At 50.6% G+C, this 26528-nt stretch overlaps 1 protein-coding gene across 4 annotated transcripts in view; it reads right to left on the reverse strand.

The window, feature by feature from the left end:
• Positions 1-25827, reverse strand: part of Sgsm1 (small G protein signaling modulator 1) — a 78839-nt gene extending 53012 nt beyond the window's left edge. For 2 of the 4 annotated variants that reach the window (XR_015737321.1, XM_087903706.1), the window contains exons 1-3: positions 22323-22464; positions 22197-22240; positions 5222-5297 (exon numbers count right to left, since the gene is read on the reverse strand). Coding sequence is in view for 3 of the 4 variants with exons in the window: in XM_087903706.1 (XP_087759832.1) it covers positions 5222-5297; positions 22197-22240; positions 22323-22341 (139 nt within the window). In the remaining variant the exon portion in view is untranslated. The other 2 variants (XM_087903704.1, XM_087903705.1) reach the window with 2 other exon arrangements.
• Positions 25828-26528: the final 701 nt, after the last annotated feature.

Genomic DNA, 26528 nt, shown 5'->3' on the forward strand with positions numbered 1-26528 from the left:
CACCACCACCATCATCACCACCACCAGCATCACCACACAACCACCATCATTGTCCGTCATTATCATCATCACCTCCACCATCGTTATCACCACCATCATCACCACCATCATTATGTCATTGCCATCACTGTGACTACATCATAGTCAATTTATACATCTTGTTTAATATCTGTCATGGCCAAGCAGAAAACTGTTTCTGCTTTTCAGTGTGGACACTGTGGCTCAGAGAGGCCAACTGAAGTAAGGACAAGGTATGGGGACAGGATTCGAACGCAAGCCTGAAGTCAAGGTGTGTGTCTGTCCCTCCTGCTTGTACAAAGGCAGCCTCCGACTTCTGCTTCCCCTGGGCAGCCTGCCTGGCTCTCTTTCAGGACAGGACAGCTGGACTCTATTCTCAGCTCTATGGTTAACTTGCTGTGTGAGCTCTGGCAAATTATCTCCCCACTCTGGACTTACGTGAGCTCTTCTGGGAAATGGTTCTGTGCAGGGCATTCTGATGCCCCAACCTACTCCATGCATTTCTATCTTCCACCGGTATGCATTAGGCGCATACTTAATGCTCACTGACAAGTGAATATACAATAAGATCTCCCCCTTGCTAGGTAGTAAACAACTGTTATAACTGACCTTGTCCTGTACCTGCAACAAAACCATGCAGCAAGAGCTCTCGTGAGCACACCCTGAAACGGTGAGCCAACCGGCATTCGGCAGAGCATACACATACACATACAGAGAGACACTAGGGACTTGGCTACCTGTTGCTATTTTTTGTCACTGGGTTCCTTCATTTCGTGTTGCAGTCCTTTCATTTTGAAGGACTGCTTGATAGTTCTATCTGTCCATGCAGATGTTCATTCTGGGCAGGGCTCCCTGGGGCTTCCATAAAATCTGGCTTTTAGCTGACCTGTACAGTCCTCTAGGATTGGTTGATCGGCTCCTGGGGTTTGCATGTGTCTGTTTAGGTCTTTCTGACAATGGTCCCCAAAGAACAGAGAATGAGAAAAATGCTTCTCGAGTCCTTTATACTGCATTTAATGTCTTTCAGTTTCTCCCACCCGCAAATAGCTTCAGTCTGACATTCTCCTTATTATTTTTAAGCCAAGGTCTCACTATGTGGCTATAGCTAGCCTGGAACTCTTTATGTAGATCAGGCTGGCCTCAATCTCACAATGATCCACTGCTTCTGTCCCTGTCTCCTGAATGCTGGGATTGGGTTCAAGGGGCTGGGGATGGAGCCCTTTACAATTCTGCTTTGAGACAGAGTGTGATGATTTAAATGAGAATGCCCCTAATAGGCTCATATGTTTGAATACTTGGTCCCCAGTTGGTGGAACAATTTGAGAAGGATTGGGAGGTGTGGGCTTGTTGGAGAAGGTGTATAATTTAGGGCAAATTTTGAGGTTTCAAAAGCCCATGCCATTCCCAGTCAGCCCCCGTCCCCTCTCTATCTCATATTTGTGGATCAGAGAGTGTAATCTCTCAGTTACTGCTCCAGAGCCATGCCTGCCCAGTGCCACGCTTCCCAGCAGGATGGCTATGGACTCGCCCTCTGAACTTGTAAGTCTCCATTAAACGCTTTCTTCTCTAAGTTGCCTTGGTCATGGCATTTTGTCACCAAAGAAAAATCTCTAAGACGAAGCTGCCTGGACTGGCCTTGAACTTTTGGACCATCTCATCGCAGCCTTCTGAGAGCTGAGATGATAGGCCTGTACCACCAGGTCTGGCTGGCTATGACATTCCTAACTGCATTTTATTCCCCTGTAGCTTAACCGACAGCTGTGTCAGCAAGTCTTAACATGTCATTTTATCCTCAGAAAAAAGTAAGAGCTGTCATAAGCATATACAATACAAAAATACATTTTATATAAATAAAATATTACAATCTACACATACACAAGTGTTCACATATATGTTTAAATCAACACACTCTACTTTGCACATGACGTCCTTGTTGGCCAGCCAGTTGATCCAAAATGATGACATTTTGGCTCAGCAAGAGACCCTGTCCCAAAAGCAATTGGGTGGAGAGTAACTAAGGAAGGCACCCCATGTCAATCCCTGGTTCACACACATGAAAACATGTGAACACATGCATACACCACACACACACTCAAAATAAAAAAAGAAAAATGAATAGGAGAACTTGCCCGAGGTCACTCCTTGGGTTGGTGTTTGTCAGCTGGATACAGGCTAGAGTCCTCTGGGAAGAAAGAGCTCTACTAAAAGAATGCCTCTATCAGACTGGCCTACAGGGAAGTCCATAGGGCATTTCCTTGATTAGTTATAGGTGTTGGAGGGCCCAACCTACTATGAGTGGGCTGGTGGTCACCAGTTCTATAAGAAAGCAGACTGAGCAAGTCATGGGGAGCAAGCCAGTGAGTAGCACCCCTCCATGGCTTCTGCTTTGGTCTCTGTGCCCAGGTTCCTGCCCTGATGCTGTGGGACAATCTCAGTCAACAGAATGGCGTGCCAACATGGGGCTGACCAAATCTACTTAAAAGCCTGAGAGAGCTTAGGAAGTTATTCTAGATAAAAAAGAATAGAGTTAAACACGGCTTCTTAATAGCAGCATTTTCTCAGGTGGGCTCTGCTTGCTAGAGGCAAGTGCTCTCATTTAAGAGAGGCTTCCTGACTCAGCTTTAGCTGTAAAACCTTGCAGGTCTTTTAAAGAGGTTCTGCCAAGAAACATGTAAATGGTATTGATGCTTTTTGGTGGTGGCAGGGACCTTGGAATGCCATAGAGTTGTGGCAATAAACATGGCTCCAGTTGGTACCTTTGCCATGAAGCTGAAATCTCAGAAATCTAAGGAATGGGCTGGATTCAGCCATCAAAGTCATGGCTTTAATCTTAGCCATATTGCTTAGCAAATTAAAGACTCATGTGGTCAGAAAAAGAGAGATATACAGTAAAGTGAGATTCAAAGACAAAGAAAACTTCTAAATGGTTTACAGTGTGTTAAAAATATATGCAGGCTTTGGAGAGAAAGGAAAAAGGTTAAAGTTCTTAAAATAAAAAAGAAAGAAAAGGAGTAGTTGGGTGTGGTGGCACACACCTTTAATCCCAGCACTTGGGAGGCAGAGGCAGGTGGATCAAGGACAACCTGGTCTATAGAGTGAGTTCCAGGACAGCCAGAGATACACAGAGAAACCCTGTCTCAAAAAGTCAAAAAATTAAAAATAAAATAAAATAAATAGAGTTTAAAATAAAGCCATATAATGATGGAAAACAGACAGTCTGGATACTGTATGCTATTATGCTCTCTTTGAATTGTTTGAATGCTGAGGAAGGAGCAGCAGTTGTTAAAAGATATTTGTTTATAAATGCTGCTGAATTAATCCAAGATAGGTATTTTAAAAATACCTTGACTTCAAAATTGAAGTCAAAAGGTATGTTAATTTGGAGAAGAGGTTTTGCTTTTGCTTCCACAGGAAATGAGGGACTGTGGATTCATTCTGAGTTAAGAAAAATCAGGTTTGATCAAGGAATATCATCTACAAATCTCCAGTAGGAACAGATGACACAGATGTCTCAGTTCTACATCCAGAACAGATTTAAGACGCTGCCTGAGATAATCAGGCCTCACAGGATACTCCAGTCACGACTTGATCATAATTCTAAATTTTCTTCAGTTCCCCATAAGATTATCAGTGCCCCCAACCAGCAGGAAGCAGCCTGGAAAACTACACCCACATTCCCAAAAAATGGACAATGGATATTTTCCTTTGTTTAGAATGTTGGTTACAAGTTGTTATGAATAATGGTAAGGAGAAAAGTTAAACAAAGGATATTAGATTCAGAGTTCTTGTATTTTTTTTTAAAAAAAGAGGGGGAAGTACTGTGGGGCAATGGTTTATACCCTGTCAATTGTATTTAATAGAACGCTGATTGGTCAATAGCCAGGCAGGAAGTATAGGCGGGACAACCAGGCAGGAAGTAGAGGCAGGGTGATGAGAACAGGAGAATTCTGGGAAGAGGAAAGTTCTTTCTGCAGTCATGAACCAGCCACAGAGCAATCAAGATGTGACTGTCTCACCAAAAAGGGTACCAAGCCACATGGCTAACATAGACAAGAATAATTTTTGATTTAATTAATACAATTTTTGTGTGTTTATTTCTGTTCTGGGTGGCAACCCCTGCAACCCCCTGGCGTCCCTCTGTGATGGACTGTGACCTAGAAGTGTAAGTGGAAACACACCCTCCCACAAGCTACTGTTGATTCTGGTGTTTATCATAGCATTTTAAAGCAAACCAGGACATACACTCAACAGGAAGAGGCAAAGGTGAAATTTGAACTCAGTCTGTCTGCTACAAAGTGGTGAGGTTCTGCTCCACACACAATCAGTCCCACTGGTGATTCCCAGCTTGTGGATAGACCTGGGCAGGCTGGCTACATATCCTTGCTCGGGTATCTTCACAAGGCCATGATCATAGGAAGGGACCCCACTGTGCACTTCCAATGAGACATTCCACTTACTAAAGTTCCAAGGAGAAAAGACAAGAGGTTCCGCTTCAAAACGGCCACCCCATCATGAGCTGGAGCTGACCTCAGGCACAGAGAACCTGGCTCCTCCTGAGCGGTGATGGCCTACAGTGGGGTCTGAGTCACACTTCAGACCTCCCAGGCTCAGTCTGCTAAATATGAGTCTCAAGATACCTCAGTGGCTGCTAACTCCCCATACCCAACTACCTATTACAGGGTCTTCTTTAGCCCAGGCTGGCCTGGAACCAATACATAGTTGAGAATGACCTTAAACTTCTGGTTCTTCTTCTTCCACCACTGGAGTGTGGGGGTACAAGTGTGTGGCGACATGCATACTATGTGTTGCTGGGGATGGAATCCAGGGCTTTGTGCATCTGAGCCAAGCACCCTGCCAACTGAGCTGCGCCCCAGCCCTCATCACTCCTTTAAGACAGTTCCCATTCTCTCCATCCTTTACCCAGAGGGAGATGACTGAGGCCATCACTAATGCCTCAAGGGGATGAGTCAATGTGGGGCAAGACCTACTGGGCCCTCCATGGGACACAGGAGGCATCCTCAACCCTTCTCCCACTGCATTTCCAAATCTACTTCCACCCGCAGAGTGAAGCTTCAGAGTCACAAAGCTCAACATGAAGCAAGAGCTGGCTCCCAGGTGCATCGCCCGGGCCGGCCGCAGCCCACCCAGGAAGCCGCTCCCCACTGCTGCCGCTTCCGAGGCCGCCACCGCGGACACCACTCACCACAGAAGGAGATGATGTGGCTGCTGTCCTCGTGAACAAACTTTCGGGTAACGGCCTCCTCCATGATCTGCTTCACCTGCAGGATGCACAGGGGGTGGGAGAGACTGATCAGATGGGGTGCTGTGCCCCAGGGCCCATGCTGTACCTCCAGCGTGTCCACAGGCTGTCTGGGGTGTTTGAGCAATCTCTTTTCCTTCCACAGTCTCTTGGTTTCTGGCAGATCTGAGGCTCAAGGTTGCAAGCTGCCCATTTCACTTCACTTGCACGGAGGCTTGCCACCTTTCTCAGATGTCACACAAAGTGCCCTCCCCTACCCACAGTTCCCAGAACTGCCCCTGTGCGACATCCAACACAGATCCTTCCAAGGACTTGGTACCATTCCTGCTCTGATTCCTATGGTGTCCTACCTGCATCTCCTCTCCAGAATACAAGTCCCCTGCCTTGCCCTTTGCCTTATCCACACTGTATATTAGGTGCTCGACAAAGATCCCTTGGATGCAGTGGTAAGTGAGTTGGAAGGTAAAGGAATTAAGGGGGCACCATGGTGACAGTCAATTATGGAATTCTGGAAGCATGGGGATCCAACAGGTTTGTGGGTGAACTTTGAGAAATAGAGGCTCATGGGAGTCCACCTGCCAGGGAGAGAGGGAGGAAATAGATGAAGATGGACTACCAGCTGGGGTCCCCGTTACAGGCTAGGGCCTATCCTCACGACACTGAGTCCCTGTCATACACTGCTCAGTGACTCCAGGATGTGACTCCAGGATACACACAGGTTTCTTTGGGAAAGGACAGCTGGCCTCAGAAAAGTAGTGACCTCTGGGGCTTGAACGTCCTCTGGCTTTACTCAAACTTGCATCCCATTATGTCTGGAGGCATTATGGGATTCAAACAAAGCCTTTCTCCTGGGCCTCAGTTTCCCCACCTTGAGTCTGAGGTCAAAAGGTGATTCAAAGGCCTGTTCCAGAAATCTGCCACAGGACCTCTAATATAGGACAAAGGAAGCCACGTTCTGGACCCCGCCTTCTTCCCCCAGCGAGTCCACATTTGTTTTCTTTCAGGTCAGCCCCTGGAGCCCCTGTCTTTTCCTGCAGCTTGCTTCCTGGAGGTGCACACAGGATGACAGAGCCCTCGGTCACACGTCACTAAGTGCTCAGAGGCAGCAGGGCAGCCACAGCCCGTCCCCCTGTGTCAGCAACAGTGAATGACTGGCTCTGAGAACAGCGGCAACAGCTGGGCCTCACAGGACCTATTCTCAGCCTGAACCCCTGCTTTACAGACGTGAACCCAGGGCTTCACACATGCCAGGCAAGCACTATACCACTGAGCCACGCCTTCAGTCATCTTTCATTAGCACCGTGGGAGGAAACTGGGAGTCAAAAGCAGAGGGGCAAACAGGAAAATCCACAAACGGGCAGAAATGTAAGAGCTCATTTGCCAGTCAAAGAAGTCCCAGGAGACAGAGAAGAACATCTTGAGATAAATGTGAACAGATACAATGTGCTGAGGTCTACTAGATGCGAGACCTACTAGGTGTAAGACATACTAGATGCGAGACCTACTAGGTGTAAGACATATTAGATGTGAGACCTACTAGGTGTAAGACATCCTAGATGCGAGCCCTACTAGGTGTAAGACATACTAGATGCGAGACCTACTAGGTGTAAGACATACTAGATGCGAGACCTACTAGGTGCAAGACATACTAGATGCGAGATCTACTAGGTGTAAGACATACTAGATGTGAGACCTACTAGGTACAAGACATCCTAGATACGAGGCCTACTAGGTGCAAGAGAACAGTGCTGAGGCAATGCTTAAAGGCGGAAGACTGCAACGACAACTTATCTTCACTTCTTAGGAATTAGCAAACAGGAAGAAATAAACCCAAGGCCACAGAAGGAAGGAAATAATAAAGACTGAAGCAGAGAGAAAATGAAATACGGGGCCAGGGAGATAGCTGAGTAGGTAAAGGTGCTTGGTGCCAAGCCTGACCATCTGAGTTTCGATCCCCATGGTGGAAGGAGAGACTGAACCCTCACAAGCGTCCTCTGACCTCTGCAGCACGCCCTCACAATAAATCATCTAAGAAAAGTAAACAGATCAGAAGTGAAAGCAAGCAGAGGGCTAGATTTGGCAGCTTGGCAGTAGCCTGCTGACCCTGCATGAGTGTGGCTCTACCAGGCTGATGTCCTCTGAGTCCTGGCTTTCACCCAGCTGGTCTAACCTGGGATAGCTGAGGGACTCTGACATGGCCATAGTGTGGCGCTCCAGGCTCCAGTCCTGGGCTGTGACCGCCGTGTCTCAGGCAGGTGTGGTTCTGCTGCCAATGTCCTCCTGTTTTCTGGAGGCGGCCATCTGCCCGTCCCCGCCTCTGACCCCCAGGGCTGCTCTGACTCAGCAGCTCTGCTGCTTGCCTGTGTGCAGAGACACCAGGTCCCATCTGCTCCGTGTCCCCAAAGGAAGCCACGAGCCTCCTCAGGACATGTGGCAGGTCTCCAGCTTTCTCTGAGGCTCGGGTGAGGGGAGGGAACCCCAGTAAGTTCTATAGGAGGCACCCTCAGACCTGCTCCACTCGGCTTCCTAGAATGTCTCATTTCCTTCCTCTCCTCCCCACACCCCAATATTTCTCTCGCACTCCCCAAAAATTGCTGCGACAGACCACCTCCCCGACTGGCTTTGTGCTGGGTTGTGTCCCCCTCCCTCCCCATCCACAGGTTATTTTTGTTTGTTTGTTGTTTGTTTCCAGACAGGGTTTCTCTGTAACTTTGGATCCCAGGGCTCACTCTGTAGTTCAGGTTGGCCTTGAACTCAACAGAGATCTGCCTGCTTCTACCCACCGAATGCTGGGATTAAAGTGTGTGCCACCACTGCCCAGCCCCAACTGGTGATTTTAAAACACGTTTTCCTACTTAGTCTGAGTATGATCATATTTGAAAAGAAAATCTTTAAAATTAGGCCACTAGGGTCGCCCCCAATCTAGTATGAGCAGTGTCCTCACATGAAGAGGAAAGAGGGACACAGGTCAGACAGTCCAGAGGGAAGATGGCCTCTAAAGGCCAAGAGAGCACAACCCAGCACGAAGGTCTCTGTCCTTCCTTCGCAGCCTCCAGAACCTCAGGACAGCACATCCCTGCTCTGTGTGGATCAATCTGCCTGTGGTATTTTGTCACAGAAGCCCAAGCAAACGAAAGCAACACCCTCATAGCATCAGGATCCAGGTCCTCATCTCTGATGATCAAGGTCATGACTCAGCACTTTGCTCATTCCCACACACACACACACACACACACACACACACACACACACACACACCTCCCCAGCACACACCAGAGACTGCAAGAGCAACCATTCTAGAAAGGTTCAGTTTCTTTTACGGGTGGGGAAACTGAGGCATGGAATTTTCAGATAACTCACCCAAGATCCGAGAAGTCCAACCCAGGGAGGGTCCTTGTCTTACAACAGGCCACTGACCACATTTTGGTTTTAAGGAAGAGAGAGGTTTTACTGAACATGTACCGCAGCCTAGCCTCGCTGCTCGTGGACAACGCCCTCCTCAATGCTCATGCGGACATCACTACTGGCTTTACTCTAAGTATGCAGAGAGTCAGGCACAGATCACGTACCTAGCATGTGTGGGACTCTATCCCTAACACTGTGACAGGTCAAGACAGTACAGAGGTTCCTCCATGTTGGAATCTTGCTGAGGTCATTTTAGGCTTAACTAGAATTTGGTCTTCTTGGTGGGAAGCCTCTGGAAAATTACCCAGCTCTATCCTGGGACCTGAGACCACGATGCCCCAGCTAGCTTATCTTAGCTTCTGTTAAACAACTTGTTTGTGCAAAACTCCCCCTGCAGCTGAAGGGCAAGATACCAGGATGTGGTTTTTGCTTTAAAAACCCCTTACTCTAAACACTTGGCACTGCACTTGGGTCCCGACTACTTGAGCTGACAGGAACACCCCAGTTGACAGGAATAAGACTCTTGGCTGGCTGTAAACGGAGTGAGAGGTCATCTCTGGTGGGCTCCCCATAACAGCAGCACTGTGCATGTGGGGCTCAGAGAGCTGAGGCGCCTTCCCAAGGGTCATATAGACTGGGAACAGGCCTGCCCCTCTGCTGAACACCTAAGGAGCTGGGAACTCGGTGAGAAGGGACTCTCATCTGGGTGTCTGTGGCAAGGAAAAGGGTAGGATCGGCTCACAGGCCAAGACTGAGAATCTCTCCCACACAGAGACCAAAAGAGACACTGAGATGGGGGTCAGGAGGGAGAGGTGCCCCAAGAAGACCCTGCCAGCAACACCCTGTGGGGACGCTTTGGGAGGCCTCAGGGGTCAACATGTGACCAATAGGGTGTCTGGAGTCTCGATGCAGTCCCCCACAGCAGAACTTGCTCCTTTCGAAACCTGCTTAACCTGCTAAGAATCAAAGTGCGTGTGTTGGGGCAGGGGTGCTGGAGAGATGGACGGCTCAGTGGTTAAGACTGGGCTCAGTTCCCAGCATGAACAGTGGCTCACAGTTGTCTGTAATTACAGTTCCAGAGGCTCTCCAGCCTCCGTAGGCACCAGGCATTTACATGGTGCACAGATATAAATGCGAACAAAACATCCATATATACTCACTGCAGTTAATTAAACAAGTAGACAGGCATGGTGGCACACACACATTTAATCCAGCACTCAGGAGGCAGAAGCAGGCAGATCTCTGTGAATTCGAGGCCAGCCTGGTCTACAGAGTGAGCTCTAGGACAGCCAGGGCTATTTAAAGAGATCACATCTCCCAAAAAACAAACAAACAAACAAACGCATCTAAAAGCCCTCCCTGAACTAGGCATGTTGACACAGTCCTGAAATTCAGGCACCCAGGAGAAGGGGCAGGAAGAACAGGTGTTCTAGACAAGTCTGGGCTAAGGAGCAGAAACCCTGTCTCAAAACAGATAAGCTGGCCAGGAAGTAGAGCTGTCCAGCTGGGTCTCGCTTTCTGGGAAACAGATCTGAAGCTTCAAGCAAGCAGAAACCTACCAGGATTGTGATGTAAGGGCATGAGCTTTCCATAGGGGGCGCTCATGAGCCTTCTGCGAAGGCCAACGAGTTTCCACTCAGGGTTGCCCAGGACACAGCTGGCTCTGGGGTGGTGGCGGCCCTGCCCCTCCACGTAGGCCTCTGCCACACCTGCCTCCATTCAGACAGCAGTCCTGCCTCCCTCCCTCCCTCCTTCCACCTGTAAATATTTAAACAGCATAGGAGAATGGATCTCCAGAATAAGTCAGGGCAAGCTGGGAAACCAGGCAGGTCTTCCAGGCTGGAGAGATGTTCCTGGGTCTATGGTTGTCCTGTTTGCTGCCCACCACATGCCCCCATCCCCCCACAGCCCACCTGGAGTTCTGCCAGGTTCCCAATCAACTACCACATTCCTGTCTTCTGCCCAGTGTCCCGGTTACGTTGAAGTCTTTGACTTGGATGGGACCCACTGCCCCAGCCCATAGGACTAGGCTAAAAATTCCAGAACCTTCAAGCAAAATGCTTCCCCTAGGACCTTGCACAGAGCTGCACCAAAACAACAGATGCCTTCTAAGGGACAGAGACAGAACACGAAGGAGCCCTTGGGAGCCACTAGGCCCAGGTCAAACCCTGGAGTGAGCTCCAGCCTGGGTTTCCCATGGTGAAGGCGGAGGCCCCATATAGCTCTATCCTGGTCCCCTCCACTCACATGGTTCCTTGGAAAGATCCGCCAACTCTCTTTCTAAAAACATCTAGAATGTCCTCCCGTCCCTCATAGCATGCTGTGTTCCTGGTATACCCCACCATGCTCGGACTCCTACACACCAAGTTTGTTGAATGACCGTTGGAGACCCTGAGGCCCATGGGCACACAAGTGCTTGCTCATACAAGACAGTGACCACTCTGAGGCTGTTACCACCACTAATGCCAGTCACTGATGCTTCGGTAGCTCCGTTTCCAGAACTGTCTCCCCACCTCCTGTCCTTCCTGATGGGACTTTGTATATCAAAGGCCAAGGTCAGCAAGGGTTTTTCCATAAAGGGACAGAAAGAAAAAGAAAAAAAAACTTTCTGACTTTTGGGAGAATGGCCCATGCACTCAGATCTCAGACGCAGGGAGGTGGTGTTAGTAAAAGCACATCTCGGATAGCGTATGGAGTACTGCAAGGGTCTTTTCCTTCTGCTTCTCTGAAGTTCAGGTTCAACTGGGCACTCTGAATTTTTATTTGCTAAACCTGGGAGACCTAATTGCAGGTCACAGTCTAGGTCACATGGTCTCTTTTGCTTTGTTTACAAATCTTTAAAATTGTTAAACAAACATCTTGCCTTAAGGGTGGGAACGACATGCTGGACTTGGCCCACGGGGATCCCTGGCTGGAGGCACCCAGTACACAGGCTTGAGCAGAAGTCCCAAGAGCCACCGCTTGTCTGAGGTCTCCAACCTCTCCTGGGCCCAGCTAAGCCCCCTCCAGCCCCTGCTGACACCGGCTTAAGGCAACAAAAGCCTAGGGTTGGTGAGTGAGGAAACACCGTGGGTGTCTCCACTCTTCCCGTGTTCCCAGTGAGACTAAGTCTGTGGACCTCAAGGTTTGAATTGAGGTTAGGGAGCTCCAGGCTGTCTCAGGTGGGGACCCTAGCAGCAGGGCAGCAAGCAGCGTTCACTTGATCCCCTGCAACTGAACATCAGGATCTGGTACATGGGCAATTCCTGGCTCCCCGGCCTTGATTCAGTTTCTGTGGGTCACCTCTCCCAGCCCACCTGGCACACACTAACTCCCTGGGAGAATCACGCTGCCAAAGGATGATGCACCTTCACTGACCAATTACCAGGCCGAAGAAGGCAGCACTCAAAGGCTGTGCCCTGCACAATGCCAACGATGCCATTCTGGAACAGGTGCACACACGGGGGAGGCGAAGAGATTGCAGGTTGCCAAGGCTGAAGGGGAGAGTAATAGGGGACTCAAAGGGTGTGAAGGGCAGTGAATGGAATTCTGTTCACACACTTGTCCAAGTGATCTGTGCCAAGAGGACCCCAATGCAAGCCACAGGCCTCCAAGGAGGGGTCCTTGAGGATTCCTTAGAGCCAGTGTGTCCTCCAGTCTTTCCTGTTTCTCACCACATGCAGATGAAGGCAGCCAGGCTGGGGAGGATGACCCAAACATGAAGGGGTGCAAGTCAGAGGGCAGGCCAGGGAAGTATGAAATTGGACATCAGTGGGCTCCAGAGACTGCAGAGTGTTGGGAAATCTTTCCCCTGCCCACTCCCAACCCACTGGCTCTAAATAGGTGTTTGGATTGCAGGATGGAGGTCTGTGGCTTAGTCGCATGAGTTAATGGTTTATCCGCTTGCTATAAATAGGCACTGGGCATGGTTCCCTCACCGAAGGCTTGAGGACTGGCCAATCCCCCAACAACCGCAGAGAAAGGTGTTCTAGGCAGGGGATGAGATTTCTACCAACCAGCCCCCTTTACCTCCTATACTAGTACCCCAGGCCCCCTGGAACCAGCCCTTCTCATGGGATGAGGCAGTTGGAAGGAGGAGCCCCAACTTCCCTATGCCCGGAGAAATGAGCCAAGCTCGTGCCTCACATCCCGCCCACACCCGCGAGCAGCCTGCCTTCTCCCAGGTGTACTGCCCACCTCATGTGACTGAGGTCTCTGGCAACGCCCCAACTCCAGATGCACAGTCCTGCAGATGAGAAAACACACAGATTCTGAGCGAGGCCCCTCTCCCAAAAAACGCCTAAACTTGGGAGGGTGTGAAAAGCAAGTTTCAGGGGGTTGCTTAAAACACCCAGATAAAGCAGACACTGCCTTTACCCTACTGGGCCTTAAAAGGGAAGGCAGTTGGGATGTCATCTTTAAGGGATGGTTTTACATTCTCTCACCTGCCACCTGCTGTATGCCTGTGGGCAAGTCACTTCACTTAAAGTGCCTCCATTTAAACATCTCTAAAATGGGATAACATACCAGGTCTGCCTCTCAAACAGCTGCAACATTGTTGCATTATACAATATGCGAGGCACTATATATATGTGACTATATTTCAAGCACGTGATATAATAACCAGAATGTGATTTCTAGAAACAATCTGTATACCCATTAGGCAGCACTAGCTATGTGGATCTGCTGAGCATTTGCAAAGAAGCAGGGATTATTGAAGAATCGTGTCTTATTTTCATGTATGTTTGTGATGTTTACACAAACACAGTTATGTGTGTGTGTGTGGAGGGTGGACCACTGTGCATGTGTGGAGGTCAAAGGACAACCTCAGCTGCCAGCCCTCACCTTTCACCTTATTTGAGACAATCTCCTGACCGTTTTTCTGTTTCCTAGGCCAGACCAACTGTGCTGCGAGTTTGGGGCTCTCCCTGTCCCCACCTCCCACCTCCCATCTCTTGCAGGCATGCTGGGATTACAGCACCTTATGCATTAACATGGGTTCTGGGGATTCAAACCTAGGCCCTCAGTGAGCCCTCTCCTCAGTCCAGGAGTTGCATTTCCAACTCAACAATGGACCAGTAAGAGGGGACCTTGTGCCCAATTGTGCACTGGTCAGGCAGGGCCTGGAGCACAGGGAAGAACTGGGAACATCAGTTCATGTGTCTGGCTGGGCTGTGTCTTTGAAGGGCGAGTCGAGCCCTTTCCCTCCCGTTTCCTTTCAGTGAGCACAGTGATGAAAGTCAGTAGACCTCACTGGAGCTGGGCTTCCCTGACTCCCAGAGTCCTGCTGTCCAGATGTGGGCAGCTGTGGTCCCACCCCTGTGTCTGGCTCTCTGCCTGCCATTTTCTACCCATGCTCCTCTGCTCTGCCCCTCCAGGCTTGACCAATCACAGCAACCTGCCCCACAAAAGGATCATGTGACCCAGGCTGGACTAGACCCAAAGGCAAGGAAGGAAGCTCTCTTTTCTGCTGTGATGTCAAGGTCGTGGGCAGACTGCGCCCCTGGGGATGCAGGGTACGCGCTGCCTCCTCACAGGGCCAACAAACACCTCGGACGGCAACACAGAGGCAAGAGGTTCTCATGATATTAATCCTGGAAACAGCTTTACTTGAACCTGATCACCCTAAACTTCCCAAACACTTGAACCCAGACATCTGCTTCTGGCCCCTTCACTTTTTTGATTTTTTTTTCTACCTAGGTTTTTAGGACTTATTGAAGCTGAAATGGATGGAAGGTGGACCTTGCTCCTCTGTCCTTTGGCTGTGTGACCTTGTCTGTGTTTATTAACCTCTCTGGGCTTCAAGAGGGCTGGTTTGTGATTAAAGAAGAAGTGGGAAAGCACTTAGGATCCAAGTTCAGTAAATGGAAGCTGCTAGAATTTTATTAATTATACATAAATTACTAAATAATAATAATCAGAAAGGAATATGCTCAGTCCCTGAGTATCACTGGGTCTCTAAATTACCAGGGTTCCAAGCATCTGTTATTATTATTATTATTATTATTATTATTATTATTATTATTATTGACAAGTCACTAGCCCAGACCGCTTCACATTCCCTGTGCTGCTGCAGATGACCTTGAACTTCTGATCCTCCTGCCTCTGCCTCCTGAGTGCTGGAATTAAAGGCAGGCGCCACAATACCCAGTCCCATCTGGTTTTTTACTGTGGTCTTTCTCTGGCCGTTGATAAATACCCACAATCTGTCCCTGAGAAGGAGGAACCAGAATTTATTCTCCCAGATTCTCAACTATTAAAAGAAAGAGAAATACCATTGTCAGCATTCAGAACTCTCAGGGCCCTAGGGCACAGGAACACATAACAGCAAGGGGGCGGTGCCCAGGGAGTATGGCTTCCTTAGGCTGAACACTGTCTCCTGCGGGCTGATGAGAAAACAGTGGAGGGGGAACCCCCGCGCTGTCCACCCCAGGACAGGGGCACAGCCAGCCAAAGACTCAGCTATTCCAACTCAGCTCCTACAAGAGGGCAGTGGGCATAAGGACAGCCATCTCACTACATGGGAGCAAGGCTGTTGGGGGTCTCTCATCAGAGAAGGTCATACACTACCAGAGGGCAGAGAACACTTCAGGAGGACTCCTGAATTATTGGTTTTGGCTTTAGTAAAAAGGAGAGTTGAGTTTGAAGCCAAGCCCTAGGCTGCAGTATGGATATTTCTATGACAGAAGGTGAGTGACCTGCCATCCCTGTGTCTCCTTAATGATTGCCGTGACACAGTGCTCCATCAACCTCGGGGACCTGGGGATGGCCTCGGCTGAGTGGCTTGTCCCCACAGTCTAACCAGATATCTCTTATTACATCCTACACACAGGCTTGGCAAATTCAGAGCAGCATAAACAGGGATGAGTGGGCTGAAGGATGGAGCCAAACAGATGCTCTGAGATCTCAGGCTGGCCAGCCTCACTCGCCTGGAAGGCTGGAACAGACGAGGGGAGTGGACAAACCATCTCTTCACGGAATGCCAGCTGCAGAGGCAGGACAAGGGCTCTGTCTTCCTCACATCTCACCAGGAAGACACAGGGTACCGATGACATTGTTGACCCCTAAATATAACTACACCTGAACCTGATCACCCCAAACTTCCCAAACACTTCAACCAAGAAATTCATTTTTAGCCTTCTCCCCTTTTACAGGGTTCTGTAGCCACAAAGTGCTGGCACTAGTGACAGAATGGCCCTGTCCTATCGGCTAGTCTGCATCAAAACATTCTTTGCAGCTCCTGGAGCCCCTTCTGAGTGGCTGCAGGGGCAGCCCTGGGAGGGGACAGCTCAGGAGGTGCAGAAGTCAACCCTCCTGCCACTTCGCTGAAGGAAGCACAGGCGCCAGGGCCTCCCAAGGTGTCCAGTGCCATTCACAGCTCCCAGAAGCCACCTTCTCAGAACTTTGAAAATACATCAGACATGGAAGGTGGGCTGATGAGATGGCTTTGTCCAAGAGTTCCACCCTCTGAAGCCCAGACAGAACATACACACTCACCTGCGTGCAAATGCATGTGTGCACACACACACACTCTCTCTTGCTCACTCAATATCAAACAGTTTTGCCACCTGTACTTCACATAGCAGGAACATGCAGGAAGAGAGACAGTGACTGCTCACTCATGAACTAGCTCACAAAGAGCAAGCCAGAAAGTGGAATATAGAGGTGCACACCTTTAATCCCAGAACTCAGGAGGCAGAGGCAGTAGGATCTCTGTGAGTTCAAAGCCAGCCTGGTCTACAGAATGAGTTCTAGGACAGCCAGGGCTACGTAGTGAGACCCCATTGAAAGAAAGAACAAGCCAAAGGTTCCTCTTGACTATGGCGTCCTTGTTCCCAACCCCACACGCCTGCAATCCTTTCATGTTCCTCTCTGGCTCAAAACTCCCTCATGGCTCTCACGTAATTCATAGTTTAGTTAGTGAGACTAAATACCAAGTCTCACTTGTCCATAGGCACAAGCCCCCAGTCTTTCTCTGACCTCGTTTCCACTCTTGTTCACTCTGTTTCAGACCCATTGTCCTCTTCGCTATCCTTTGCTTCCAACTCAGACTCTGAGCATGATTGGGCTTGACCTGCAGACAGCAATATCCATCCTTCCTTCCTTTCCTCCCTGCCCCAAAACCATCCCATCACAGAGGCCATCCCTGACCACTCTGGTCAGCCCTTCCTTCCAATCTTTCCCCATCTCGTTTACTTCATAGCGCTTGGCACTATCCATACTGTGTATGCGTATGTGTGTGGTGCGGGAGAATTGTCTGTATTCTGTTAATCATGTTTTAAATAAACGCTGATTGGCCAGGCAGGAGGTGTAGGTGGGAAAACCAGACAGGAAGTGGAAATGATGCAAGGAGAGCAGGAGAATTCTGGGGAGGAGGAAGTTGATTCCTCCCACTCCTGCCCAGATCACCGAAGCAGCAGGATGTGAGCTGCCCCACTGAAAAAGGTACTGAGCCACATGGCTAACATAGATCAGAAAAATGGGTTAATCAAGATGTGAGAGTTAACTAACAAGTAGCCTGACCTAATGGGCCAATCAGCTTTATAACTTATAGAGATCTCTTGTGTGATTTTTCTCTGGGACTAAACAGCTGGGGAGCTGGGCGGGACAGAAACCCTCAACAAACAAACAGGCCCCCTCATGTTACATGTGTGTGTGCTGTGTGCATGTTCATGTTCACGTGCATATGTGAAAGCCAGAAGCTGATGTCTGGAGTCGCCCTCAGTCATTTCCCACCTATTCTTTGAAACAGGATCTTTCACTGGGGACCGACCGGCCACTGAGTTCGGGGGAGCAGTCTCTGCCTTCCCAGTGTTGAGGTCCCACACTCATTCTGCTGTGCCCAGCTTTTACATGGGTGCTGAGGATTTGAACCCAGACCCCATGCTTGCCCAGCAAGCAGCTTGCCACGGAGTCATCTCCCCAGCCCCACCATGCATAGTCTGATCTGCGCCTTGGCTAAATTGTGCCGTGACAGCGCGTGACGGCTCCTTTTCCTCATTTTCCAAGCTGCGGCTTCCTGAACAGGGTTACGGTGCAGGGGTGCTCAATAAACATCTGTGGATTGCGGAAGGGAATGAGGGAGGGAGAGAGGAGAAGTCATCCTTTCGAGGAGCCGGGAGGCGTCCATCTTGATCGCTATTAGATGCAGCTTTCTCAGAACCAGCCCTCCTCAACTCTCACATTCGCTGTAGCTCTGTCACCCGTCTGTGGTAGTTAGGTCGTCTTCACAGTGACAGCCACAGCCCGGTGCAAGCCTAGACCAATGCACTTTCCTCATCTCCTTCCTTCGCACCCATCTGCCCGAGTTGTTCTTCCGGAGACTGTTCGAAGAGCCTAGCCTGGAACAGGAGTCTTCCAGGTGGTAATGGCGGTGATACTGGGTGGTGATGGAGGGGCTGCGGTGGGAGGGGTAGTGATGGTGAAGACAGTCGTGCTGTGGGAGTGACAGTGAGAGGTGATGGCGCTAGAAGTGGTGAAGTGGGGTGCGGGTGGACAGACGATGGCCAAGGTAACAGTTGGATGGAGGGGACAGTGGTGGGGGTGGTGGAGATGGTAGAGGGTCGTGGTGACGACGGTAATGACAGTGATGGGTGGTGGCTTTATTATTGATGGTGATATGGGGGTGGGGTGATGGTGATGGTGGTGGGATGGTGATGGGGGTAGGGGAGTAGATTGTGGGGGTGATGGTAATGGTGAGTGATGGAGATGATCATAGTGATTGATGATGGTGGAGGGGTGGAAATGGTGCTGCTGCTGCTGCTGCTGGTGGGGGTGGGGGTGGTGGAGTGAGGGGGATGATTATGGCGGGGGTGGTGTAGATGGTGGGGTGACGATGCTGGCATATGGCAGTGTCATGTGTACCTCAGGATGTTAAGCAGCACCTGCGGCATCTTCCTGAAGATGCTGGGAGCTCCCACAGTTGTTACCAGTCAAACATTTCCAAACACTGCCAAGTGTTCCCTGGGCAGAGCTGCACGCTTGCACTCAATACATATGAACTCTTGTGCTTGATTCAAGGCTTGCATGCTGACCCTGCATGTCATCTGGAGATTGTTCTGAGGTGGTCAAGTTGTCCTCTGTCCTTCACCAAGACTGCTGGGTTAGAATGAAGCCCAAGTGTCTCCATGGCAACAGCACTGGGTTCCCTCATTTTCCTTCGGCCTTCTTAGCACACCCCCCTTTTCTTTCATCATCCCATCCCCCACTTCAGGGCTGGGGGTGGGGTGTGCTCCCCCTACCTAGACACAGCTCAGCAGCTGTGAGGCTGGCTCTGCAGTACAGCCAGCTACCCACACCCTGTCGCAGCTAGCTGCAGGTTCCCCCGAAGGACCTGTCTCCTTCCAGGGGTCTCATCTGCCGCCCACAAGCCCCTGCTTTCTTCTCTCCAATTAAGAGGCCTCCTGGCAGCAGCCAGAGGCAGGAAAACAAGGCAGTTAGTCACTTAGCTTCCGTTATCAACCTGGATCATGTGGCTGGCTCTTTTAATGGCTGTCGTCATGACAACGGGAAGCCAGTCCCTGCTTGCTCTGGGAACCAAAACAAAATTAAGGGGTGGTGGCAGGGAGGGGAAGGCAAGCCATGAAGGAGTCAGCTCAGAGTTGGTGGGCCTTGGCTGGAGAAGGAAGCATCCCTCTGACATTGATCCAACCCCTGGGAAGCGCAGGTGAACATGGAGGATGCTTACACATAGTTTATTCTGCCCACTGAGTCATTTTCATCCCTATTATGACAAAATGGTCACCCAGACACCCGCAAAGATAAAGAGAGATGCTTCCGGGAGACTGTGATTGACAAGCCCCTGCATTGCCCCATCCTGCAAGCTTGCAGAAGTTTCTGCTCAGTGCTGGTGCCTGTGCTTTGGTCTGGCTATGTCAAGACCTCACACACCTTCTGCAATCCTCTTTTCATTTCACTGCTGGGTCTTCTGGGGTCTGTCTCCTCCGGAAGAATGTTTCCCCGGGAGACCAGGGAATCCTTGTCCTGGTCTCTTCAGTGCCTATAGACCCTCTGTAGCGAAGGAATCCAGGACTCGACTCCAGCTCTGGTTGAAATACAGGCTCCTTCCTGACCCACACGATGGGTATTGGGTCCTGATAGCTCCCCAGGCTCGTTCTGGACAGAAGTCCCAGCCCCACAGGTTCTGTGGGTGGTTGGAAGATGGCACAGCTCAGAGCGGGTTTATACAGCTGTCTGGCTATCTAGGAAAGTCCTCTGTCACCTCTTCTGTGAGGAAGAGGGAGGTTGTGGCACGCAGGGGTGTGGCTCATGTGAGCCCAGAAGAGTACAGCAGAGAAGGTCTGCTGATTAGAGTGTCAGCAAATTTCTTCCTATCCCTCTAAAGCTGGGAGGTGGGCAAAAGAATCTGTAGACGGAGGGGTAAGATTAGGGGCCAACTCGAGAGCTCAAAGATGACAGCCTTCCTCCTGCTACCCTGCACCGAGTCTGTCCCCTTCAAACGGCCAGCTGTGTCCAGTAGCGTAATGAGAACTGTGTCACCCCCATTGTCACCGCAAGGCTCAGATTTTACCCAGACCTGGATGGAGAGCGTACTCCTTGGCTGTGAGTCTGGGTAAACTCTGGTCCCTCTCGGCTGGGTGTTGTTAGAAGCCACTTCCCTACCGTGAGCCCCGGTTCTGTCGCTGCCATTTTCATAAGGTCACTATGTTTTGTGGGCACAGCACAGAAAAGCCCCCAACAGACGCTCAGATCCCCGAGTGGCAGTCCTTGGAGTGACTGTCCTCCGGAAGTAAGATTTAGAAACTGGAAGTTTACGAGTGAATCCTGTTCAATAATCTGCTGGTTCCAGCGGCTGTCCTTGCCTACCTCAAGGCTCGAGAGCTTACTCCACTCAGGCCCCAGTCAAGAAGGCAGCTCCCTCCAAACCCAGTGGTCTCCAGGATTGAGGAATCAAACAGATGTGTGTCACAGGACAGGGGAACACCCCCACAGCCTTTCTAGGAGCACAGCTAGATTGGTAAGGACCAGGCTTGGGACATGGGGCCCCATGTGTTCCTCAGCAGAGAGGGAAATGAAGTCCTAGTGAGGGGAGGTGTGACTCACGGATGACGTTGAGGGAGCTGGTGGCACAGGCTGGACTAGGATGTCTCCTAACTTCCCCAGAGGCACCGCTCATCCTCTCTGCTACAGCCATACCCTCTTTTGTCGTTAACAATGGTGGGGGGTTCATGTCAGACTCACAGCCAAGGAGTATGCGCTCCATCCAGGCCTGGGTAAAATCTGAGCTACAATCTTTCCACTTTTAACCTAAGACCTTTCCTCCAAAGGGCGGGAGTATGAGTTTGTGGGGCTGGGGTCTGAATTGTACGCGTCTCATGTCTTCAAACAGAGCTTTCCAAAGACTGAGCTAAAAGCTTCTAGGACTTTCTGAGGGACACCCCCCCCATCTATCTATCTTACACATCACCTTATCTGAAAATTCTCGGATCTGCAGCCAGTCCTGGAGCTGGTTCTTTTAGACAAAAAGGAATAAGCTACACACAGAAGACACACCCACGAGCCCCAAGAGGAAGAAGGTGCCAGCAACAAGTCCCAGCCTCCAGCTGCCCAGGTGGCTGCCACCAGGAAGGGAGGGCCTCCTGGGTGGCACCCGTCCGTACACACACGCTTGCATCACACAGGTGTACACACAGGCACAGACACACACCCATGCTCAGGAAGCAAGCGACAGACTACAGCCTGGTTCATGGATTCACAGCCCAGCAATCTCTTGGGATAAGAACCCCAAAATGAAGAAGAGGCAGTGGGGGGGGGCAGGCTGAAGGAGAGGGTGGAGACAAAATGGGGAGGGTAACACCACACTACACACATATACTCAATCTTACTCATTCACACAAATACACAAATATGGAGACTCACACAAACTTGGTATCTCCAGGTAAGTGCACATGTGTTTCCCATACACACATGCACAGCCACATGTGTTCGGCCAAGCTTATCTACACCTAAAAGGCCCACAGACATCTAAATGCCACCTCAGCCTTCTAAGCCGTCTCCACTCCCAGGGCCCTGGGAGGTCAAGCTTGGGCTCACAGCTGTCGCTTTCCTCCCCGGAGGCAGGCAGCCACTCCTGTTTAATCCTGTGTGCATGGCAGGCACGCAAGAGGGGGACAGCTGCCCTGTGACCCTTAAGAGCTCTCCCAGACAGAGTCCCTGGCACCTAGAGGTGGCTCTAAGGACTGAGCATCTGGGGTGGAGAAGGGGAATAGCTTCATGATTCATAATTGAACCTCTCCCTCGCCCCAAACCTGGGGACATTCTGCATCACTATGGAGGAGCCCCACATCACCTTACCCCACCCCAGGAGTGAAAACCACCCACCTGCTCCTCCACAAGGAACGGTCCCACCTAGACTCCTACCATTCCCACACCTGGAGAGTCTCATACCCCTAAACACCCAGGACCCACCCCCACCCCCGAACCCCTCCCCGGCCCCTGCACTGGTCAGCCATGCACAGTCACTGCCAGAGGGATGACCACGGTGGCCCTGTCACCCTGGAGTGGCTGTCCCTACCTCCTTCTTCACGGTGCGCAGCAGCCTCTGGCGGGTCTCGGCCTCTGCGGGACAAGCAGGGAAGGGTGGTGAGCTGAGCGGAGGCTGAGGGGCCTGGCCGCCCTCCCGCCGCCCGCCCATGCTTACCCGCAGGTACTGAAGCCATGGTTAGGGCTGGTCGGTGCGGGGTGCAAAGGGTCCCCTCTCCGCGTCCTGCAGCAACAGCGAGGGGCGGGGCCGGCGGGAAATGATTGACAGCCCAGGATGTGGACGTCAGAACCCTCCCACTCGCCCCGCCCGCGAGACCTCAGCGCCGCCTCCTGGACAGTATAAAGCAGAGAGCGTCCTGGCAGTCCTCCAAGGCACCATCCTCACAGGCCTCCTGCAGGGCATCAGTATCATCCGGTGCCAGCTGCCAAGAGGAACCTAAGATATGGCACTCCGGTGCATACCCTGTGTCTCCCTCCATCCATGCATCATTAAAATGGGGCAAAGCCAACATGGAGACACATACCTCGTCAGTGCAGAGACTGAGGCAGGGGGTTCAGCCTGGGCTCCAAAGTCAGGTCTTGCCTCCATAAAACTTGATTCATCCTGTACAAAGTGGATATAAGTTCTAGAATGATCTGATTATCAATTGAGATGTTTGATCTGTAATTCTCAACACAGACCAGAAAAAAGCCTGGTGGCTATAAAGGGTAACTGCTGCTACTGCTTCATCTCCTCCTCCTCTCTGTTTCTTTTATAGACTCCGCTGAGATATACTTTTCTCCCCTGGAAGAGGCGAACCTCGCCGGTGGCTCCCTCCTCTATATTGGGAACTAGGTTTCGGTCCTTTATGTTTCTACTCCTACACAGAGCTCCCATAAGCCAGAATCTCCAGTCCTGGGTAGGACAAAGGCAGGTTCCACACAGAGCCTTCACCAGTTACATCCTAAACCCCCGACTGTGGCCTCCAGAGAGAAATCAGGTCAACAAAATCCACTGAGCACCTCCAACGTGCCAGGTCACAGCGTTGGAGAGTCTGAAGCATGGGCACATTGCTGTAGCTCTTGGACGGTAGACCGTAAAACATCTGAGTGAGTGGTAGTGAGGTGGAAGGTTCTGGAGAGAAGTGGAGTGGACATAAGAGAGGCACCAGTGAGAGGGACTGACACCTGAAACAGGGAAGCTGTGTTTTCTCACTGAACAGAGGGAAAGGAGGAGGCTGGGGATGCCGGGGAATAAGAGTCCGTGAGGTAAAGGAACAGGAAGATTAAAGGCCCCAAAGTTGGGGTGCGCCTGCCTGAACGACAGCACGAAAGAAGGTCAGAGGCACCGAGTGGCAAGGCAAGACTGACTGTGGTTCGGCATGGGCCAAGACCCTGTAGGCTCCCGGAGACCATACATTAAATCAGCAAGGACTCCACCTTCTTCCTCCCATACCCAGCCCCTCCACTCAGAAGAGCTAGGGCTGGCAGCAATGATCCCAGAGCCCCTCTTATGTGTGCTGGTAGGCTTTCAGTCACAATACTTCCTCACCCTCTCCAGTGAGGTGCTTGGTGCCTCCAGGATGCCAGAGAATGGGAAATAAGAACTTGACAAAAAAATAAGAATAAATTAAGGACTTACAATGTGCCGAGCTCCGGCTGCAGAAGCTCGCTGATCCACCTACCTCCACCCTCCGTGATCCTTACCCACAAAGAAAACCAAGCCCAAACCTTGGGAGAATTTTCTTCAGGTCCATAGAGCAAGCAAGCAACAGTGTAAGTCATGGACCATGTGACTCTCCTCACTAGGGCACGCTAAGTAGATCTGGGTGAGTTGGAGTCGGGAGCTTAAGCCTCGATTTAGAAACATCAAATCAGATGTTTCTGTTTTCCACACCAAGCCCTGCAAAATTTCTTGGGATAACCCTTGAGAATGCAGGATTTTCCCCTAATATAAATGACTATCTAGACCCACAGCAGTGGCCATAGTGGGGACTGGACATTGCCTTAGGTCTGAATCCCAAGCCTTGCACTCTGTCCGACTTAACTATTACTGTGATGAAACACCATGGCCAAGAGCAAGTGGGGAGGAAAGGGTTAATTCGGCTTACACTTCCATATCACTGTTCATCACTGAAGGAAATCAGGATGGGAACTCAAGCAGGGCAGGGACCTGGAGGCAGGAGCTGATGCAGAGGCCATGGAGGGTGCTGCTTCCTGGCTTGTTCCTCATGGCTTGTTCAGCCTGCCTTCTTATAGAACCCAGGACCACCAGCCCAGAGGTGGCACTCACTACCTGCACCGAGCTGGGCCCTTACCCACCAATCACTAACTAAGGAAATGCACTACAGGTTTGTGTACAGCCCAAACTTACGGAGAGATTTTCTCAGTTGAGGTTCCCTCCTCTCTGGTGTTTGAACCTTGTGTCAAGTTAACATAAAATTCGCCAGCACAGCTTTCTTCTTGTCGGTTTGACACACAAACACATCACTGTTAAACACATCACTTTTCCTTTCTTAATCATCCCCAAGTGCACACATTAATATAAACATCACAACGTTAAATATTACAAGTCTTACAAGTTCCACAGTCTTTACAAATGCAAGCATTTAAAATTCAGTCAATTTAAGAACCCGAAGCCTGTTTTAGAACCTAGAAATCTTTTTTAAAATTCAGGCTTTCAACTGTGAGCTCATATAAAATCAAAAATAAATGGAATTTCTCACTTCAGGAGAGGAGAACCAGGGCACAGTCACAATATGAAAAAAGCAAAACCAAACTCTAACTGTGTAATCTAATGCCCAATGTCTGGGATTCACTCACCATCTCATGGGCTCCTCCAAAGGACTTGGTCATTTCTTCAGCTCTGCCCTCTGCAGCACACACAGCTTGTCTTCCAGGCTCAGGCTGGCTCCGCTCCTCCACCCCTGCTGTTCTTGGTGGCCATCCATGGTACTGGCATCTCCAAAATCCTGGGGTCTCTGCTGCAACTGGGCTGCACTTTCGCCACTGGCCTCTCCTGGGCTCTCCTCAGGGATTCCAGCCCTGCCACACAGTGCCAGCCTCAGCTGCTCTCCATGACCCCTTCAGGCCTTCAAAGCCAGCACCACCGGGTGACTCTTGCACTACCAAGTTCAGCTGCCAGCATGAGGTACAACCTCGGCTGCCTCTGGACCCCAGCTTCTGTGTGCTGACCCTGAGGACGCTCTTCCCAGAAGACTTCCCCTCAGTGATGCTGGTCTCTTCTTGATCACAGCTGACTCTTCAGACCCAGCAGACCAGATACCACAGAATCTCAATTCTAAACAAATGCCCCGAGAGTCTTGGCTTCCCTCTGACACTTCACAAGACAGGCCGCCATCATATTCACTATCCTCCACATTCTTCTCTCTCAGGCTCCTACAGAACAGCCCACTGAGTCCTCAACACTCAACGTCTTTTCTAGTCCAGTGTTCCAAAGTCCTTCCTCGGTCCTCCCGTCTGACACAGCAACACCCCACTATTCTGGCACCAACCGTCTTAGTCAGGGTTACTAACTTGGTAAGGAAAAGGTTATGGATTACACTTCCACATCACTATTCCTCAGTGAAGGAAGTCAGGGCAGGAACTCAAGCAGGGCAGGGACCTGGAGGCAGGAGCTGATGCAGAGGCCATGGAGGGTGCTGCTTACTGGCTTGTTCCCTGAGGCTTGCTCAGACTGATTTGTTGTGGAAACCTGGATCACCAGCCCAGGGATAGCACCTCTTACAGTGTCTCCCCCCACCCCCACTGCTGACTGAATTATTTCCAGTGTCTCCCCTCCATTGCTGACTGAACTATCTTTCCAGTGTCCTCCCCCCTCCACTGCTGACTGAACTATCTTTCCAGTGTCCCCCCACCACTGCTGACTGGACTATCTTTCCAGTATCTCCCCCCGACACTGCTGACTGAACTATCTTTCCAGTGTCCCCCCACTGCTGACTGAACTATCTTTCCAGTGTCCTCCCCTCCACTGCTGATGAACTATCTTTCCAGTGTCCCCCCCCACTGCTGACTGAACTATCTTTCCAGTGTTCCCCCACTGCTGACTGAACTATCTTTCCAGTATCTCCCCTTTCCACTGCTGACTGAACTATCTTTCCAGTGTCTCCCCCCGACACTGCTGACTGAACTATCTTTCCAGTGTCTCCCCCCGACACTGCTGACTGAACTATCTTTCCAGTGTCCCCCCACTGCTGACTGAACTATCTTTCCAGTGTCCCCCCCCACTGCTGACTGAACTATCTTTCCAGTGTTCCCCCCGACACTGCTGACTGAACTATCTTTTCAGTGTCTCCCCCCACTGCTGACTGAACTATCTTTCCAGTGTCCTCCCCTCCGCTGTGTGCCGTCTCAGAAGATGAAG

This window comes from Myodes glareolus, chromosome 2, assembly GCF_982192425.1.
Source record: "Myodes glareolus chromosome 2, mMyoGla1.1, whole genome shotgun sequence".
Taxonomy (NCBI): Eukaryota; Metazoa; Chordata; class Mammalia; order Rodentia; family Cricetidae; genus Myodes; species Myodes glareolus.